General features: G+C 38.0%; 1 protein-coding gene across 8 annotated transcripts in view; it reads right to left on the bottom strand.

The window, feature by feature from the left end:
* Positions 1–1,577: 1,577 nt before the first annotated feature.
* PCNX1 (pecanex 1) overlaps positions 1,578–20,825 on the bottom strand; it is an 85,908-nt gene continuing 66,660 nt past the window's right edge. For all 8 annotated transcript variants that reach the window (XM_038179399.2, XM_038179400.2, XM_038179407.2 and 5 more), the window contains 9 exons: positions 20,259–20,489; positions 18,854–18,954; positions 17,877–18,027; positions 15,662–15,892; positions 15,043–15,317; positions 13,188–13,429; positions 11,734–12,170; positions 10,205–10,345; positions 1,578–6,577 (listed from right to left, as the gene is read on the bottom strand). In XM_038179399.2, coding sequence (XP_038035327.1) covers positions 6,437–6,577; positions 10,205–10,345; positions 11,734–12,170; positions 13,188–13,429; positions 15,043–15,317; positions 15,662–15,892; positions 17,877–18,027; positions 18,854–18,954; positions 20,259–20,489 — 1,950 coding nt within the window. In that variant the 3' untranslated portion in view covers positions 1,578–6,436. The remainder of the gene's footprint in view (positions 6,578–10,204; positions 10,346–11,733; positions 12,171–13,187; positions 13,430–15,042; positions 15,318–15,661; positions 15,893–17,876; positions 18,028–18,853; positions 18,955–20,258; positions 20,490–20,825) is intronic.

Raw genomic sequence — 20,825 nt, forward strand, 5'->3', positions numbered from 1 at the left:
TGCCTAACAACCCTTTCAGTAAAGAAGTTCTTCCTAACATCTAACCTAAAACTCCCCTGGCACAACTTAAGCCCATTCCCCCTCGTCCTGTCACCAGGCACGTGGGTAGAAATACTAAGAGTATGCGTGATAATGTTCTGCTAAAAATTGTCACCTACTCCTTTGTGTACAAGAGTTATTTTTCATGGGAAGGCCGATTGCACACAAACTACAGGATGACCTTTGGTGCTACAAGGAAGGCATGTGATAGGGGTCATGCTAGCACTGCCCAAGAGGATGTTTTTGAAGCAATGTTCCCCCTTCCCAGCACCTTGGCTCCCACAGAGACACAGTCTTGGAGCACATGAATCACGCTCTTCTCATGCAAAACTAAACTGGAACATAGGCTCCAACCACTAACTGGGATCCAGTCCACCAATTATTATCTAAACAGTTGCATTCTTTAGGCTGACACAGACAGCAAGAAACATCAAGCCACAGCGTAAATCTGTCTTCTTGTTTGCCACCCCTAAATCATTCTGGAACCTACCTCAGAAAGGAAGAAGTGCTTCTCACGTCTTTTCTTCCTTCCTTTTTTGATATTGTCACTGTTAAAAACACAGCTGCAACCTCAGGTGTTGTTTGCAAGTGTATCAGTTACAGATCTTTTGAAGTTTTCCTTACCCTTGCTAGCTTTTATTAGACAGGACTCATGTTTCCCTAAGAGCATGTGGGACACCATTTGTTGCATTCGTACTCTCCCCTTTTATTGATAACCCGGAGGCCCAACACAGTTGTTGGTCAGACTACTTCATCTGCTACAGGAAAACAGAAGCAAGTTCCAGGAGGTAGAAGATGATGTTTTGTTTCAGGAAAACAGAAAGAAAAAAAAATCATCATTATTTTTCTGTAACACCTGGAGCTGTCTCTAATGAATAAATCACCGTTGTCTTTGAAAGATTCAATTCTAACTTGCAGGAAGACGATATTGTAATTCTCTGCACCAGCATGAAGCAATTTGAGATGTCTGAGACCATACATTGTACAGATGGCAGCTGAGTATTTTTAAATTAGTATCACTGTATCAACAAGTGCCTCATGCAAGCATAGCATTCGCAGGACTTCACACAATGCTGCACTTGGCTATCAGATGAAGGACTGCAGAAAGTCTGAAGTCACCAATTAGAACACACTAGGGAAAATAGTTTCCTGGGACATATGAAGAATAGAAAATTACTAAGCATAAAGCTAGTACTAAGTGTTCTATGACTTGAAAAAAAGATTCAAAGAGAAGGGAAATTACGGTAAATACAGAAGCTGCACTTGAACAGAGACAAGAAAAACACTTTAACTGTAGGAATGGGTGCACATGGTACTCAGTATTTACGTAAGAGCATAAGAACAGGGATGGTGCAGGAGAAAAGGAACATCTGAAAAAAAAACCCTACAAACCAAGATTTTCCTTTCAGCTACAAAAGAAATCATTTCAGAAGAGAATCTTTCATTAAAGGGTGGTTTGAGTAAACTCAGTATATCTTATAGGGCATCTGTGAGAATGACACCTTAGGAGAATGCAATATGCAATAAATGACAACACGTGAAAAAAGTTTTTTATTTCTCAGTGTTTCTCCACTGTCAATACTGTCCTTTTGCTGCAACACGTTGCAAAAAGCTCTCTGCCTTTTCCATTTTCAACAGCTACAATATTTACAGGCTGTTTCCAGTAACACACGCAGGCACATACACACACTCACAGACACGCAGGTACATATATCCCTATCCCTGGCAAGGTATCCATTTGCTGGTAGAGGCAATACATATATTTTTATTGTCCATTAAAACCAAAGCCATCCTCTCATTTACACTCTCCTCTCCTCTTACTCCTTTCTATTCAGCAGCTTGTTGTCACTTTTTGGGGGGTTGGTGTGAGGGGATCTTTATGCAAGTCATTAACATAGCCAGCTATTTGATCGCCACCGTTCAGCGTTGTGGACTAAGTGTACGGGGATTATCTTTTGAACCTGTACATACCAGAAGTCATACAAACTGCTCATATTCAGGTGTTTGTGACTGTGAGTGACGTATGTATACTCCCAAACCGTTTTGGAGCAGCCATCTTAATCACCTTTTGGAAATATGCATATCATGCTGGGGTGAAACAAGCCACATGCTTTACTTTCCACCAAGGTGTTATGTACCCACTTTTTTACTAAGGCACCAGTAATTACCAGTGTAACTTCCAAAAGAGTCCAGCTTCACTGAATATACTGCATTAGGTTATCAAATACTAAGCCAGACAAGAAAAGAATAGACGCCTATATAATAGGTATAAAACTCCTTAATAAAATTAAGTACATAAAACCTGTGGTGGTATAACCCCAAATCCAATATAAGTAGAATAATATTTGAGTAATATTAATTGTAAGAAATGAAATCTATCCTGCTCCATTTTTGTTAATGGAGAGTCCTGTAATTGAGAAAGATCTTTAAAGCAGTGTTTCTCTATCTACACTCCTAGGTTGTATGATGTTGTGTATTATCAGAGAAATGATCTGAAGTTGGATCCGATTGTAAGGCATCTCTTCTCCCCCCTCACCCTATTCCAGGCAAAGCTTTATGGCCACTTGCCAAACAGCCAAGGGCACGGATCTGTGCCGCAGCAGTTTTCATCTTTCACCTCACCAGTCATCTAGGCTTCTCAGAAGAGTTCTTCAGTTCCCACAAGGGTTGTGAATGCGGTGCTGAGGAGCACCTTGGGGATACGTTACACAGCTGGTGGGAAAACGGAGGTCACCACTCAGAAACATGCCAGATGTCCCAGCAAAGTGGCTACAGGAACCATTCAATCTAGATGGAACTAAATATATATATATATATATATATATATATATATATATATATATAATTCCTCCTTGTTCTCCTGCCTACTCTGCAATAACTTCAGAGATGCTGAATCACAAGGGAATTCAGCACAATTATCACATACAGCGTAAGTGGCACAATTATAGGTATCCATAGTGTTACATACACATTTCAGTTTTTTGTTTTGTTTTAAAATTTCACACCATTTTTAAAAAGGATTTCACAGGCAAGTGAAGTATGAAAAGGCTTCAACAGCTTTTTTTTTTTTTTTTTTTTTTTTTTAACTGATGGACACAAACCAATTAGTGGGGCTTTTAAGCACTTTTCTGCAATTGAGTATTTGTTGCAGGAAGCAGTAAGTATGTTTACCTAGATGCCACCTTTAAGGAAAAGTGAGAAAAAAGAGATGGGGATCTATCTGAAAGCTAATACAACAGGACTTAACTGTAATGTTCTTATGGCAGGAGATTATCACACAATGAAAGTGGACAGAGTTAAAGCACTCATCCATCCATAAGAAGAGGTTTTCATAAAAACTTAGGAAAAAAACAAACCCATCCTATGCCGAGCTCAATCTGATAGGACTACTTTGAAAATAGTCATCCTTTCTACTCCCACAACAGGAGAAAAATACCACGTGAAGACAGAAAAAACAGAGAACGGAAAAAAAGACAACAAAAATATTATCTCCATCTAGAACAGTTTTCCACAGACATCTATCCTGGGGGGGAGATAGAAGAAAACAAATGCTTTTGTTTTGGAAACAAGACGCAAACCTTACACAAACCAACATACAATCATATCAATCTTGAGAGTTCTGAATGCAGGAAAACTTAGGAAAAAAGAAGTTAGTTTTCCAAAGCCTTACAGAAGAGTGAAATCACAAGTAGGTAACTTTCGTTGAGCAGATCCTGAACAGGTAGGAGCACTAAGTAAACTGCTGCACCTGCTTCACGACAGGTGTTTGCTGAATATCTGAAAGAATCTATTAACCTTGTAAGTGGCCACAAAGAAATCCATCTCCTGAAGGCAACACACTAAAAGCCTTAAAGATTTTTAAAAACAAAGATCTATCAATTCTCTTCGTCCCTTAGGAAAAGGCTTTTTCTCATCTGCTGTTTGCTAATCTAATTCCAGGCAGTTCCACATTCTCTAGAGTTGTTATGTTACCAAGTCATTAATTCCCTTCTCATCTATTACCAGCAGGACAGTGGACATTGTCATCATCTCACACTGAAGACTGTGAAATTCTCACACTGAAGACTGAAATAGGTTGTTCAACGTCAGGGTTAACATACTGAAAGTTGCTTCAGTCAAGTTTATAAGAGAAAACAAGTGTCTATTTTGTTTTTCAGTCATTTGTTTACCTCAAGGCTTCGGTACAGGGAAAAAACTTGTCTGCAACTAATATCAAGTGGGGGCCTATTTCCAAACAATCTCTTATTCCTAAAGAACCTTTATGAAGCAATATTCCTAATGATAAGGGAAACCCTGTAATTTACCTGTGGGAAAGGACACACAACAAAACCTTAACTAAAACATCTTCAATTTAAAACATACACATATTCTTTGTTCCTGACAGCAAGATTACTGGTCTGCTGACCAAGGTTCATTTACAGTACTACACTTTCAGATACACAGGAGGTGAATTTAACTACACTATTATGTGCACATATGATAAACTATGTGGAACAGCAAGGTTATTTCAATGGTGGCAGACCCAGAACTGTGCATTTCTACCAGGATTAAATACAACTGAATATACATAAGCCAAATATTGTATGTAATTGGAAAATGCACAGTACTTGGAGTATAAATTTGCATAGAGTACGATGTAAGCAAGGTCCCAGTATAATTCACTGGGAAGGTTTTACAACAGACCAGCTACCAGGCACACACCATTACCCTTTCATGGCTACAAAGCATACAGTGACTCCAGTTAGAACACCAATAATTTCTAGGTAGCTGTTTGGTTTTTTTCCTCCTCATGCCAAATAATTTCACTCTTACATTAGGTACTTAATGGACATGGTTTCTCTGATGTCAGAGAAATAATTCCAAGAACCTCTGTGGCACATCAGAAGTCTCTTCTACATTACTCAGAAAGAAGCGAAGGTGACTGGGAAGAAGATGGCTGCTCCCAAAAGCTGGTGAGGACTGTGTGCAGATTCTGCACAGAATCCTACTTAATTACAGATCAGAAACAGGAAACAATCACAACAGGTACATTTTTTTCTTATGGATTAAGAGAAGTGAGTCATAGGAACTGCAAGTCAAAACCAAACCAGTTTCCCTCTCACACTCCCATGATAGTTCTGAGTTACGTGTTTCCCTGAATACACACATTTAAAAAAATACAATAAAACCTAGGATATGTAACACATGAATAATTCAACTTCACAGTTATAAATACTCAAATTACACTTACATAGAATATATAATCACAGAAAATAAAATTCAAGTCATAGAAAAGAATGAAGACTAAAGGGAAAGAAAAGGCAAGGTGGTAAAAGTGATACAAGTTTAGGGCTGTGCCTTCTATAAAAGCCTTTTAAAAGATTTTATTTTTAATTGAACAGAATCAAAAAACGTTCAAGTATCCATGAGGGTCATCATGGACCTGCACCTCCCCTACAAAACTCAGAGAACTCTCTGCCAGAGAAGAGCCGATGAAACAACACAGCCAGCTCTGGGTGTAAAGAAGCAAGGTAGCCAAAGCCAGGTAAGGGAGGACAGATGAAAGATAGTGTACTGGGGCCCACTTTAAAGCTGGACGTGTTGTATAGATTGGAGGTACCACTGCCACCACAATAGATTCTGATGTAGTACAGGGATACTCAGGTACATTTCTATATATTTGTTATTTTACCATTTATTGTGAAGAGAATGCAGCAAATGCACTTGTACGAAATACAGAACATAGAACCAAACCCATGGCACAGCCCTTACCATCAACATGTATATGGAGAGGGAGGGGATTAATCCCAAAGGCAATTTAAATAATGGTATTTTATATACTTATATTTATATATATAAATAAATGTTCTCAGCAATCTCAGGGTTGTTTTTAGTGCATTGCTGTAAAAAAATTAGTGCAGTTCTCATTAATGTTTTAGCTCATAAGGAATAAGAATCTATACATCTGTTCAGTCTCTTCTTGCCACTCCTGAAACCTTTACACTGTGTTTCACCAAACTGAAGGTTTGTAGTCAATTTCTTTAAAATAAGGTGGATGAATTCCACGCACTCTGTGACAAGACATGGCAATTTTTGGCAAAACAATTAGAAAAATATGAGGTGCTCTGATCTTAGAACCGAAAAGTTTGTTGATTTAAAGCATTACGCAATGCATAAACAAAATTTATAAACAAAAAGATATGTCTCAACAAATCTATCCTTCATGCAAATGTTTCTTCAGCAGCTAACAACTTAAAAATTTCTTACACTTGTTTATTTGGGGAAAGGGACTTAGACAAATCTGTGTTTCAAGTCCTTTCCTACAACTGGACCAAAGTTTTATGTCCTGGGAGCTGCTGCTTCTGGACCCTTCTCTTTTCTGAACCGCTTGAGAAGGGGAAGTTTAAGTCTAGGAGTTTTACACTTCAGCCCCAAGTTCAAGGACTCCAGTTTCAACAACAGCAACGTATTTATCTTCAATCTGAACCAGCAGGATGGTCTTATCTATGTGGGACCGACTACTTGGATCTCTGCTGCAAGGCACCCAGCGGTGAATCACCTGGAAAAAAACAAAACAAAACATGAGTTTCTTAGGCAGAGCTGCCATTTCAAAGTTGTGACTGATAATTCAGGGCCCTTGCAGGGCACAGGGAGCAGTAATACAAGCACCGTACTGACTTAACCACTCATTTTTCAATAACCACATACCCACCGATAAGCTACTCATCTAGGTCTGGCTGGGAATCTGCAGCTTACCTGACAACAGCTAGCCTTGGATTTGAATTTCAACACAAACAACTTGACCCAAATCAGAGCCAAACAGGTCAAAGTGAATAACTGGAAAAACCGCACACAGTCATGATATTTTGAAGTTATAATCTCGCAGCTGTAGTATTTTGAAAATATTTCAGTGCTTGGCAAAACATAATGGCACAGAACAGTAGTTTATCAGTAGTTAGGTGTAAAATCTGTCTTCTCTAAGTCAAATCCCTTGGTCTAATTTTGTTTCTTACCATGAATTTTAAGTTGATGTTTTAAATGATTTTTTTTTTTTTAATTTTAAAATATCTTCAAGTAGTTCATGTATTACAAAGGGGTAAGGTTTCAGAAACACTGCCACAAACTACCACCATATAATTTCTTGGACCAAAAGAATTCAGGTATTGTGATCCAATGCCTCATACTGACCATCAGGTCTCTTATCCATATAGGTTCTCGTATGACCAACTCGCCACTCAGCTCCTAAAATACTTAAAGTCTGAATGTCCTAAAGGAACCAGAAGTATGTTCCAATATCACGACTTTCAGTATTTCCACCTCTATAGAAATATTGAGATTGTCAGCTGTGGGAAAAGAACCCTAAATTCAAGCCAACATAATGTAAAAAAAAACAAAACAAAAAAAACCCGAAAAATATACATTAAATAAAACATAAAATCCAGGACAACAGAATTTGCAGAAGTTCTAATGATACAGGTGGGGAAAAAAAGACAAAAATACAAGTAACCTACATCTTCCAAGATAAAATCTAAAAGAATCCCCCTCTCCCTCCCAGTCCTCCCTAAACCCAGCTGACAGCTGCAGATTTCTGACAGTGACTAAGGAGATTCAGCTTTGTCCTTGGCATGTGATCTACTCTGCATCCAAAGGGAGAACATTTCAGACAGGGAAGCACAGCATCTTTAGCTGCCCCTTGTTTGATGCAACAGCACAGTATTTAAACAGTCTATTTGAGTCTGACTTCATCAAATTCTGTTCAGATGAGCTTTATATGCTGTCCTATAAAGTAATATTCCATCCCAAGATGCATAAATCATTTCCCAATGAAGTCCAAGTAATATATCCTTGCTGTTCAGCTTAAAACTGGTGCCTTTGAGATAGTCACGGGATGACTCCAAAAGCCTTGATATAAAAAAAAATTAAAAATTAAGTGCATATATGCACAAGTTGTACATAAATTATAACTCCCTATAACCATCCCCCTGCACACTCAGTTTTACCATCTGTTCTATCATGATTAGCATTTATTTAATGCTGATAAAAGGAGCAACTCTGACATTAGTAAGAAGATTACATTTTTTAATATTTCCTATGACTGATAAAACATACAAAATGATGTCACTAGATAGTGAAGATGTGACAAGAATCTCCTGAGGATTGCATGCTAGTGTCAGGAAAAAAAAAAAAAAAAGCTCTCTAGCTCAAATATAAATCAGAATATACCTCAAAGTCCTGGAAAAAGAAGTAGCTCCAATCCAAAGACACCTGCTAAATTGAATTTCCTTGAAGAAACCTTATGATATCTTTGTGTAGTATATATACACTAGATTGTATGCTCAGCAAAATAAGAATTATAGTAGAGAAAGTGTTTCTCTTAACTATGTAGAGAAGTTTTAAATAACTTAGACTACATACTGTTCACAAATTAAAAGCTTCCCCTGCATTATCACCCACAGATATAGATGAGTATTAAATAAGGGCCTTATCATCACCATCAGCACTAACACAGCCTACTCCTCTAAATAGTTAAAACACATTTTGACACTTAACAGTTCAAGAAACCTGATACAGAACACACACAACTTACTGCTGTGAATCCCAACCTTTTGTTGTAATTCAACTGAATCCCTACCCTATGTTCCTATGAAAAAACAAACAATGTGTCTGTCTCTTCTCATCCATTTCCATTTTATTCCTGTCTTTTATCATTCTCTTCCCCTTCCTCTTTTGCCTACTTCTGCTTTCAACTACTGCTTCTTTTCCTTTTTTATGCAGCAGGAAAATCTATGTGCCACTCAGAATGTGGCTGTTATTATTACATAGGTAATACCAGGAAATGTGTTTCTCTGCATCTGAGCTTCATACGAAGAGCACCGATATAATAATGCTCTTGCAGGTAAACAAGCAGCATTTCAAAAGGTAGCAATCAGTTCTGCCTGTTTGCGGAAGGTACGGGATCAGACAGGAAAGACCATCCTAAGAACTAATAGCTTTACTGATACTACATTCACTACAGGCAGCTGAAGCAGGCAATGGAAACTGTGTCATCAAGCTAAATCCGCTCCTCCTAATCACACATGGGATAATCCAGTGCTTTTCCCCTTTCTTCTTAGGTTAAAAGGCGTTATTCTAAAATCCTGCCGCTATACTGCACCAGAAATAGGTAAGAAACATCCAGAACAGTAGCTTAATCTTTCAGTAACAATCACTGTACATGTCAACATGCTGCAGTTTGCACAACGTTGCTACTGAGCTCTTAAAAAAACATGCAACAGTTGTCCAGTACTAGGCAACTTGATTCATGATTCCAGGACACATTTCAGTATGACCTTCTACATTCATCACCTTCAGGACACTCTTGATCTGCAACAGCTAAAAAGGAAATCCCAGAAGCCTACTGTCTAAACCTAACTTAACTATGAATGTTCACAATAGCATTCTACTCCTAGATGTTATATACAAGTAAATCCTACTGTCTTACGGAGGGGATGTCTAAAAGCAGTATGCCTCAGAAAAAAATACCCCAAGAGCTGCCTTTTTTTTTTTTTTTTTTTAAACTTAAAGACAGACTAATCAGTGAATTTTTATTTCTCTATGCAGATGTAACACCCCTAGGGAAAAGGTGTCGAGTAACATGCTTTTGCAAGTTTTAGCTATAGAGTATTTCCTTCTTGAAGGAAAGGAAACACCTATTATGTACTTATTATATAACAAATACATTTCAAGTTAATCTACTTGGCTCAATTTTCATCAGAATAATCTCAAAAACAAATACTGTTAATCATTCAAGACAACCATTCAGTCAAGGACTGGTTGGTAAATTGACCGTCAGTATTTGCTCAGGGATTAACAGTTTAAGGAAAGAAAAATGAAGGCTGGATGAGTAAACACAGTGTCTGAGGTTAACAGTTCATGACAAGAGCTGGAAGAAGGCAAGGAAGGAGAGGTGGCTGACAAAATTTGAATCATCTTGTATCTTTTGGATATAGTTACAGAAATATTCCTCTGCTCCAAATTAGAATTCTAGACTTGCTCTTCCAGCAACATTGACTTAGAAGACAGCCACTGATCCAGCTTACTACTACATGCGTCATTGGCCTTGACATCTAGGCAGACTGCCATATAATCAAGACACTGCCTTTTTTTTTTTTAAATTAGCTTGTCAACTTCTAAACAAAAAACTTACATGGCCTTCCATGCCTTCCTGAGGACTCCAATCTTTCCAGCTGTTTCTTCCAGCTTTTAGCCGTATCACCTCATCTGGCCACTGCAGCTCTTTCCTTTTTGACACGTTGATCCCTTCCAGTACTTGACTGGGATCCATTAACTATAAGTAGGAATTGAGTTTTGACTGTTAGTTCAGCCAAAATTTAAAAGAAACAGATTAACTGTAACGTTTTGCATACTTCCATACAATTGACTTAACCCCACAAAAATGAATTTCTGATTCCAACATTGCAGACTACGAAAAAATAAACTCGAGCAGCAGAGAATTTGGGAGTTAGACGATGGTTTCAGACAGAGATGACAATATACGGGTTTGCTGCTGTCTGGCACCCTTCCTCACCCCTTCTTTCAGCCACACTGGCCCATAAAAGTCTCTGGACTATCACAAAATAACCATCAGCAGTACATGGTCCAGTAGCAGCAAAGAGTTTAGTGATGGCAAGCTGTTAGGATTGGCTCATTACTTCTAAGAGAATGGTACCCCAAACATGGGCTTGGAGAATTTGTTGGTATTATTGATCTGCTAGCATGGTTTGCTGAGACCCACACATTGTTTTGAAGTAAATGAGCATTTCCACAGGAGCAGCAGGAGAGAACTCCTGAAAACTTCTTCCTATTTAAGGACAGGAAGAAGTGCTTAACATCCACTATACAAGGGCATGTCAACTTGGCTTAGTCCCTCTGTTTGAGGAAGATGCAATTTCATAAAAGAGTCCTCACCTGCAAACAAAAACTACTAAGCAGAGACCTGTAAAATCGGTTAACTTAATTGAAGTTAATTAACTTAGTTAACTATGCCTAAGGATGCAGCTTAATTTAAAATGAATGGATGTCAGCAAGGAAGCCAACTTTGTCACAATCTGTCTTATTAAATACTACTACTCGGTGTTTCCCTGCTAAATATACTGCCAAAGACATGTATGTGAGGCTAAGAGAAGTTAGAAGGGCAAGTACACGTTTCTGGATTTTGAAAGAACTAGTAAGGCTTCCAATAATTAACTTAGTAATTGGAGTACTGCTTGCTGCTCAACAATCTAGACTTGTGGTAATAACCAAGGAATACACATGTATGTAAAATGGAAGTGACAGCATTTTTACACATTTGTGGAAAACCTACTTGGTTTGAAAGAAAAAACCTAGTTGCTTTCAGCCCTGCAGATGAAAGTCTTCAGCTTTACACATTGTCATAAATAAAAACAGACTAAGCATGGAACAAAAGTGAGTTCAACTAATATTCTCAAAGCTGTACTACAGGAAAGCAAAAAGGTAACGTCAACAGGGATGTCTAAGCATGCAGGAAGCCTGCCTGTCCAGGAAATCTTTTCCTTACATTCATTCTCCAGTTCTAACTACACAACAGTTGCGTATTAAGACATTCCAGGCTGTGTATGTATGGTGTTGAAATCGGTGTTTTTAAATACAAGATACCACTAACAAAATCACATGGCTAAGGAAACATAGATTAACTTGTTCTTCTGGGCTATTCACCTGGATTCTGTAAATAACGTCATCCTTTTTGGCTTGCATTTGATTTGCAGGGCTTGCATTACCACCTGACTGAGTTTCAGTAGCATTACTTCCTCCTTCTGTCCCTAGAAAGCCCACAAGGGCATGCTGTTTACAGGCCGGGATGCTTTGGCTGGAGCTGCTAGAAGAGGGCAGGCCGTGCTGCACGCTGACCCCAGTCTGGCCAGTAGGTTCCATTTGGTTGACCATAGATAGGCGGGACTGGATGGACGACGGGAGGTTACGAAGGGATATCTGGCTGGTGGAAGAGCGCCGACAAGGCACAAAGCCTGTTGTGGACGTGCGAAGAGATGAATGACGACTGCCGTAGCAGTAAGATGAATGGCTAGCTACTGAGGCACGGGCAGGGGAATGTCTGACAAGGCTTGACTGCACAGAATGAGAACTGTGACTGGTGCCTAAAAATAAAGAGATACAGAATCAGTAGGGCTTGATAAACACATTAGATGTATGCTACACACAAGTTTTAGCACTTAGGTACAAAATTGATGGATTGAATCAATAGCTGAAACAGTGGTACTGCAGGAAAGGGTCCCTGCTGCACGTATAGAGCAGACTATTTGAGTACATTTCATTCATCACACCTTGGAATCCCATATTCTGTTCTATTGGCAATCCCTGCAAGACAAATAGCTCAAAAAAATGCTTCTGCCTTGCCCCTTCCACATTAACAACTTTTTCTTTGTGTTAGCATTAAAGTTCCCAATACTGAAGATAGTATAGCAGGTAGAGATGTTCATGTTTCAAAATACGAAGAGCATCTTTAAGATGCTCAAACGGATGTTCAAAAACTGGAGCAGAGAATTTAATGCAAAACACAGAACATGAAGAAAACTTTAACGCTTATACTCAAACTGTTTTTTTTCCATGTAAAGTGCTTTATTCCTATATTAAGCAACTGCATATACCTCTTGACAGCTGCAGACCTATATTACATTGTGTAAAAAAAAAAATCAGAAGATTCCAGTACATTCAGCTCCATACACAGTTCTATTCTTTAAGCAAAGGCAGCATTTGTAAACTTTCTTCTCAGTTTTACTGCTTATCATCTCACTAACTTCAGATCAGTACAGACTCAGATAGAATTAGCTGAAAGACTGCGGAAATAGACAATCCATTCTACTGTGTAAATATGAACTACAAAGAATCATGAAAAGCGTCAAGTTAAAAAGTTACTTGAACTATTTTGGCAGTGTAACTAAACTCCTCTTGGTTAAGTCTATTTGGGAACTTTCCATTGCACAAAACAGCACTGTAGTTTGAGATGAATCCAGCAGGTGTTAATAATACATAATCAAGGTTGGTTTGCTTGGCTGGTTGTCTTTTCTTTTAGCCTAGGCCTGATCCAAAGAGCAGAAAAGACAGTTCTGGCTATAGGAATGTACTTGTAGAAAACTATTTTGTTATAATGTTACCCAGAGTAGATGGATGAGTTGGTGGATGAGCTGCAGGAAGAGCTGTGGGATGAGGTGCAACAGGAGGGTGCTGTACTGCTCCAGGTCCCTGCCCTGTAATTGCATTCCCTCCTCCTTGCGACATGCTGCTCTGCGACTCGTTGATGGTGGCATTGTTACTTGTGCAAGAAGCCCCACCTCCAGCATCCGAATCTTCAATGTTTCCACCGCTGTTACAGCCAGCTCCACAACCCTTCCTTAGTCTGAAAACATAATGCAATTACATTAAGTCTGGTCACCTGAACATCAGGGTTCAAAAAAAAGTGCTTTATGATGACAAGCAAAAGGCTTTACTCAGCACAATCTGTAAGACACAATTTTATCTGATTTTAGGAAATATTATTTTCTCAGAATAGGCTTTGTAAGTATAAATGTTGCTTTCTAGGAGATTGCCATTTTCTTCATGACAGCCATTCAAGTCACAGTTATGATAAGCCAAGAGTTTAGATAAAATAGCTTTTTAAAAAAGCCAACTCCGAAGTGATAAAATTCTAAATATAAAATGCTGGAAGAACATCTTGGTTATTTTATATCATTTAGTAAATTTATGCTCTTTAACATACACGTGGTCTTACACTGCAAAAGTCTTTTGTCTATTTAGATGAGCAGGAAAACAACTTTATTGTTGCTGTTTTTTGTTTTAGTTTATTTGGTTTCTTGTTACTTTCAGGGACATACAGTTGTTTGAAATAATTGCAATATGTTTCAATCATGAAGTCTTGTGTGACTTTTGAACATTCAGATGATAGGTTAGCAAACATCTTCCATGTATATAATCATACAGGCTTTTCACCATGTTGTTTGCACTAGTGAACCGCTGATGGACACACAGTACAGCATATTCGTTCATCCTTTCAACTGTTACTTTTTACTCTTCCTTTCTTTCCGTCCCGCTCAAAATACACCAAGAAATCACTTCCAATTTTATTTGCCCCTGCGCTCCAGAAAAGCTTGGATCCAAACACTGTTCTGTGTTACTCTGTTACCTGCTGCTCTATCCACATGTCAGACAAGCAGATGCTGATAGAAGACATACACCTCAGACTGTAATAAATATGGCACATTCCAGGGTGAAGCAGCATGTTCTGTTTTGACGTGCTGTAGATGTCTAAGTGTACATAAGACCATCAGAACAGCATCAGGACTGCTGCCACTGTTGCTTTTGCAGCCACTGTCGTAAGGGGCCAGAAGTGAAGTAAGAGTTCTTATGGCCTATGAAATGCATTGCAGCAAGAGTTTGTATTGGGCTACCAGGAGGTGATATGGAAAGTAGATTACATTATTAATAGTTACTTGTTCTAGCTCTGACATACAGGATATTTAAAACCATTCATACAATTTTGAACAATAACTAAAGCCCGAGTTACTACATATAGGCATACTCTAACACCATTAATATTGACACTTGCACGTTGCACGTTTACCAGGCAGAAATTCTGCTTTTCTGATTAGACAGTAAAATTAACAGTACCAAAACAAAAGTAACACAAGTTACATTGTCTCATTATCAGATCTGACATTAGAACTGTAGTTGTAATTCTTGCACCCAGACTTTGTCCTCTGTTTTATTCTAAGCTGTCACTCAGTTTGTAGCTTAATTCTTGTATGCCTTGAAGATCAACTCCTTCTGCCAGGGTTAATCTTCAGGTTAATCTCCACTTATCATATTCTACGGATGTACTCAAAATAAAAGTCAAAGCTTGCTTTTATGCAACTGAATACTATAAATCATGCCCTGCTGGCATGTATGAGACTAGTTAATGACATATAGCATCGTGAATACATAATGAGAATTCACTATTTTTCCTCAACTCACCTATGCCATGTAGACACTATGAAGTTTCTTATATTTCCTAAGCTGATAGCTCCCCCAAGAATCTCCTTAAGCTGTTCATGACTATCTGAATAGGAAGTAGTCAAAGGTGAGACGTAGATGGGGTATCCAATTGGCTGGTCACAAGAAGAGTTGATCATATTCCTCAGAGCTTGTTTTGCATTTTGGATACTTCCTCTTTCTGGATTGCGATTGCGCAGGAAGACAAGTTCCTGCTGTTGTCCTGCCCACAGGCCACGCACACACTCCTTATTCACCTGCAAAAGAAGAATGACAGAAGCCAAGTAAAAAGGCTGTGTCAAACTGAAACAGGGAGAGCATGAGCAGACTGCTCTGCCTTTTACAGGTTTCTACAAGTGTAGATGTGAAAGAACTACACTACAGAACTACAACCATTCACATTCACTAAAAGGCTGAACTGATAGATGGATTTAAAGTCAGGAACTGATTTCCTGATGAAATACTTCTACATGAGATGAAGCTGTCCCAGCAATGACAGGCCAGTAACAGTAAGGTAATGATCTGAGTTAACATAACAGTTTAGTATAATCAAGATATACCACAACATACTGTCATTTTGTGGAATGTACACAGAGCTTACCTTAATGACCCTGAAGCTGAGATAGCGCTTATTCAGCATAATGATTTTATATTCGTTGGTGCCATCATCCATCACATGGCGCAGGGCAAGTAGGGAGGGAGAATTGGAAAGAACGGCACTCCTCCAAGCAGGGTCCCCTTCATGTGCTATAACTAGATTTTCTTCGTGGGTTGTTATGGCTTCATAGAGGACAGAAGGATCATCATACTCATCTGGAGAAGTGAAGTGATCCTGTTTCCAAGAACATGTTTGGTAAAGTATGATTGACATTTCAGATGTAACTACGTATAAAAAGAAAACCTCTCACACCTCAGCAAAGGTTTGTTTCCTATAACTTAAAACAATGATTGAAACAAGCTACCTATTATGTATTCAAGTACATTTTTTTAGTTCAGTTTTACACTGGATATACGGACTCACAGAATGATTTGGGGGTGGAAGGGACCTTACTGATCACCCAGTTCCAACCCCCTGCCATGGGCAGGGACACCTCCCACCAGACCAGGTTGCCCAAAGCCCCATCCAGCCTGGCCTTGAACATCCAGACACCGGACATCCACAATTTCTCTGGACAACCCATTCTAGTTTACATTACATGTATTCATATTGAAACCAAAATGCTTTTGCAGGCAGCCTTTTAGCTTACTCATAAGTATTCAGCTGCAAAACTCACCAAGGTACTATTCACAAAGTCACAAAGTCACATACAAGTCACAAAGCACTATTAAGACATGAAAATAGCTACAGGAGGAAACACGCTAAGTTTTATCTGTATTTTCTATTAAAAAGTTCACATTAATTCTTAACGACAGACTATTTCAGCAACAGATACTATCACAGAACTTATATTACTGACAGTCAAGTAAAACCACCAAATTTGCAAGTTCAATTCAGTATTCAGGCGTGTTACTCTCAGATAAAAATGGACGGGCTAATAACTAAATTGCCCGAAGCCTCAATATGGTATTACACTGCAGGTGAATAAAATCCCATTGTAGATTAATAAAATGATGTTCAGAAAAGCTGCTTTTATTCTTCAATGTTTGTCTTTTCCTCATTTTATTTTGTGACTTAAGCCCATTCTGAACAGTAGCCCAAACATACTGAGAACATTTCTGAGTTGTTCCAGGTGTACTTCTGCAGCTTTCAACCAAGATTTTGCAATTATTCCATTTTGCTACATGTACTTTTAACACTTATATGCATTCTGTTAAATTTGAGGAGTTCCTTGTGTTATGTGAAGGAGTTGAATCAATCACTGCTAACTTTGTGAGACTTTGAGAATGTGCAATGAAGGCAAAAACTGCAACTCGAATTACTATTAAAAAAAGCACAGTTAATATTTACTTGGTTGCTGTAACTTCCAAGCACTTCCCCACACACACACCTCTAAGAACTTATTGCTCAAGTTTCTTGTACTTGCTAACCTTAGTTAACAGACTTGCTAGACAGAATTCAGGACTGTTCAACTTCACTCTCACTTACTAAAAGACCAACCCCAATTTCAGCTTATTGAAATGCTTCTTCCCATCTGAAACTTCAGACAGAATGAATGAATAACACTAAAGAGCCTGTTATTATAACACTTCAAAAGAACAATTAAAAGCACAACTCTCAATGGACAAAGAAAGAGGGCTATGCAGCTTTGAATAGCATGATAAACTTGTAAGCCAGATACATATTTGTGGGGACGGGAAGAGGGAGGGAAAATACCAGATAGATTGTTCATAACAGAATTATCTGTAGACAGATATGAAACAGGGTATGAAGTATTCTCTGATCTACATTTTATGTAATTTTCAAGCTCTGAGCATAAACTGCATTCCCTTTTTCTCTATATGCCTTTCCAGATGAGCTGTAATAAAACAGAGGACAATATGGGATGTTTACTCATTTTCAATTGTCTGCTTCTGTAACATGCACTTTTTTTTCTTTTTGAGATTTTTATTTTTCTCCCTCTACTTTCCCTGGAGACTTGAATCTGATGTCTCAGTGGTAAGGTGTGATGATACAAGAACAAGTGTGCTGGCTGTCTTTATATACAGCACTACCTCCACCTACATATCTTCAGACATTAAGTTTTGGGGAAAATGGTCATCCAAGCCGTCAATAAGAGCTGAGTGCCCTGAGTATCTCTCTGAACATTTAACCTTTAAAAGAGAGAATATACAGAAATAAAAAAGAGCTGGAGACAGTTTCCTGGCAAATCTCTCACCTGATGTAGTTTAAGTGACATTCGTATTCCAGGAACCACTACTTTCCTCAGCAATTCCATGTCAGCAAAGATCCATTCATCTCGAATTGATGATATACGGAAGTCACCCTTAAATAGGGCATGTAGGCCATACAAGAAGGATTCCAGATTACTGTTGAGAAGAAAAGTCAGCCCAAATATTAACACAAATATTAACATTTCCACAATGATTATCATTGACAAGAGTGCAAAATACTAAGCTGTACAGAACAACACACAATTTTTCTCTATAGAGAAAAGAGAAGACCGGAGGAAGATGGAACATATGCATAAACATATGTGTAAACAAAGTCCGGACACGAGGTGTCTATGTACACTAAACGTGATGAAACCGCATATGCAACAGACTGTATTTATATGAACTAAAGTAAACAAACTCTGAAAAATGCCTGATTTTATTCTGGAGATTATTAAAAGATAAAACTTTTCAGGGAGTATACCATAGTGGGCCAATCAAAAAAGGAGATGGAGATGTAGCTTCACTTGTGGATGATTTTAGCACTGAATGCAAGTTTCAACAGCTTCTTCATACTCAGTGAGATCATTTCCTTTTATGAACAGAGTGAAAAATCAAATGCTCCAAAAATTATTGTGACTGTGTATCTACAAGACCTTTATGGGGCAATTTGCTGGTACTTAAAAGAAACAGTAAACTATTTCCATGAAAGTTAAGTAAAATAGTGATTATTTTTGTTTGTTTGAAGTCAGTATCCAGCTAACCAGTAGCTTCCACATCTGATCGTGCCTATTTATTTTGTTTAAAAGCCATTACTTCGCAGTTTCCTGAAACACATAGCTATATTTACATTGGCTTTCTGTCCAGCTTAAGGAAAGATATTGTATTTTATTTTCTTTCACAAAGAGGTATTTATCCAACATCGAACCTCAGAATCCAGAGTGATTTTGAGAAAGGCAAGCTTAGAACAAGATTTTATTACCTAGACATATGATGTGAAGCTGTTCCCAATGCTCTCCGCCCCAGAACACAAAGTCCGTAACAGAGTGTAACAAGGGGTGAATCTTTACTTGAATCCAGTGGCTTCCAGTAAGGAGGGAAAAAAAACAGGGTGAATGGAGTGAAAGAATTGCCACAGAACTGTTCTGACTGAAGGAATAAAAAGCCACACACACACAAAAAAAAAATCTATATGCATGTACCTACCCCACCCATCATTCTTACTCAGATTTCAATTAGAAATTCTTTTTAAAAAAAAAGTTGCAAATGCTCTGCATATTTGCAAAGGCAGATATCCATACTATATCTGAAAAAAGGAACAGTAAGCTGAACAGTTGTAAGCAACTTTTCTCATGGATACTGTGTATGTGGTATATGAAAACTTGTTGAATAGCAAGATTATTGCATTAAGACAAAATATTTTTAGTGAATAACACGGATTCTCATTTAATGGTTGGGAGTATATGATTGAGTTAATCGAAAGTTTCCCCACACTACACCTTATTCAGGGAGACACTCACCCTCAGCCCAAAGCCATTTATTTGCAGCTCTTTAAGGTATATACCTAGCAACAAAATAGTAGCATGCACCTAAAAGACTGAACCTGATTTTCAATACCTACACAAAATGCTTCACAAGACAATCACTTAATAGATGGAAAAGACGTTCTCTGGCTTTTTTTTAAAATGGGCTACTTAAGCTTCTCACTCCAAAAGTAAAGCTCAACTCTGAAACCTCTGGCAGATCATTCAACAAGTGAAATCACTTTATATTCCTGTCCTTTAATCTCAATCGCTTCTTGCTCATTCTCAAATGCAATGCTACTTAGAAAACGTTACATACAGCTTTTTGTAGAATCAAAGCATTCTTCTACTGACATACTAGTGTCCTTATTTAAAAGGTGGGAAGATTTGGAGAGAGGAAAAGAACAGGATATGGGATGATCATTCACAAGCTTACAGTTCCAGTGGTTCAAAGTAGAGGTATAATATGAATGCTAATAAAGAAGTAGTTAATCTTATAATCTGGTGACAGGTTTCTATTTTAGGGTTATTTTTGAAACATTGGCATCTGAACACCCAACATCAATTCTATAAACACACCTTTCTCTATTCAGATAAATGGCTGAGCAACTTTCAACTGATTCATTTGACTTGGTAACTGTAAAAGGTATTAGCGGACACAACTTCTGTAAGCAGTATACAATGTAGTTTAAATTCAAATCTCAAGAGCAGATGATCAAGAACAATAACCCATATACTGATGTTTCAATTACACAATCATTGCTTCAATTTTATGTATATATAAAACACTAAGTCAAGCCAACAAGGAAAAAAAAATGAGAATCCTCAAATAGCATATACCTTTCCTCACATATTCATACCTACCTTTTCTCTTCGAGAACAGCAGTATTCTATCCAGTTCAAATAAATCATACAGAAACTCTCTCTTGAGATCCCTGCTAGACGGTGGTCATAATCCTCATCAATATTGGGGTTAAATGTTGGGTCTACGTCAACATAATTGCGGTCTGTGCACAACCGCAGTCCTTCCTGCATTGTCTCATTAGCTAACCATTCCTCTAACTTGGGGGAAGTTGTGACATAGTAGATGATTCCCTGAAACAGTAGTAAAATATACATGAGTCAGTATTGCAACAAAAAAGTTAATCTCAGATTTTTTTCAACTCATTCATTTATTTCCCTTATAACAAACAAAAATTATACATGATAGCATTTATTTAGCTCACAGATGCAACAAATTTGGTGGCACAGAAAACACAACACACGTTTGTATACATGCTTATTTTTCAGAGACTATCAAGAGTTCGAAAACATGCACAAGGGAATAAGGAAAAACAGATTGAACAGGACTCGGGATTCACTAATTTTGAAGAAAAATAACTAAATTGGTGTTTTTATTTAGTGAATATTAACGCTTAGATAGTAAATTTC

This window comes from Anas platyrhynchos, chromosome 5, assembly GCF_047663525.1.
Source record: "Anas platyrhynchos isolate ZD024472 breed Pekin duck chromosome 5, IASCAAS_PekinDuck_T2T, whole genome shotgun sequence".
NCBI lineage: Eukaryota > Metazoa > Chordata > Aves > Anseriformes > Anatidae > Anas > Anas platyrhynchos.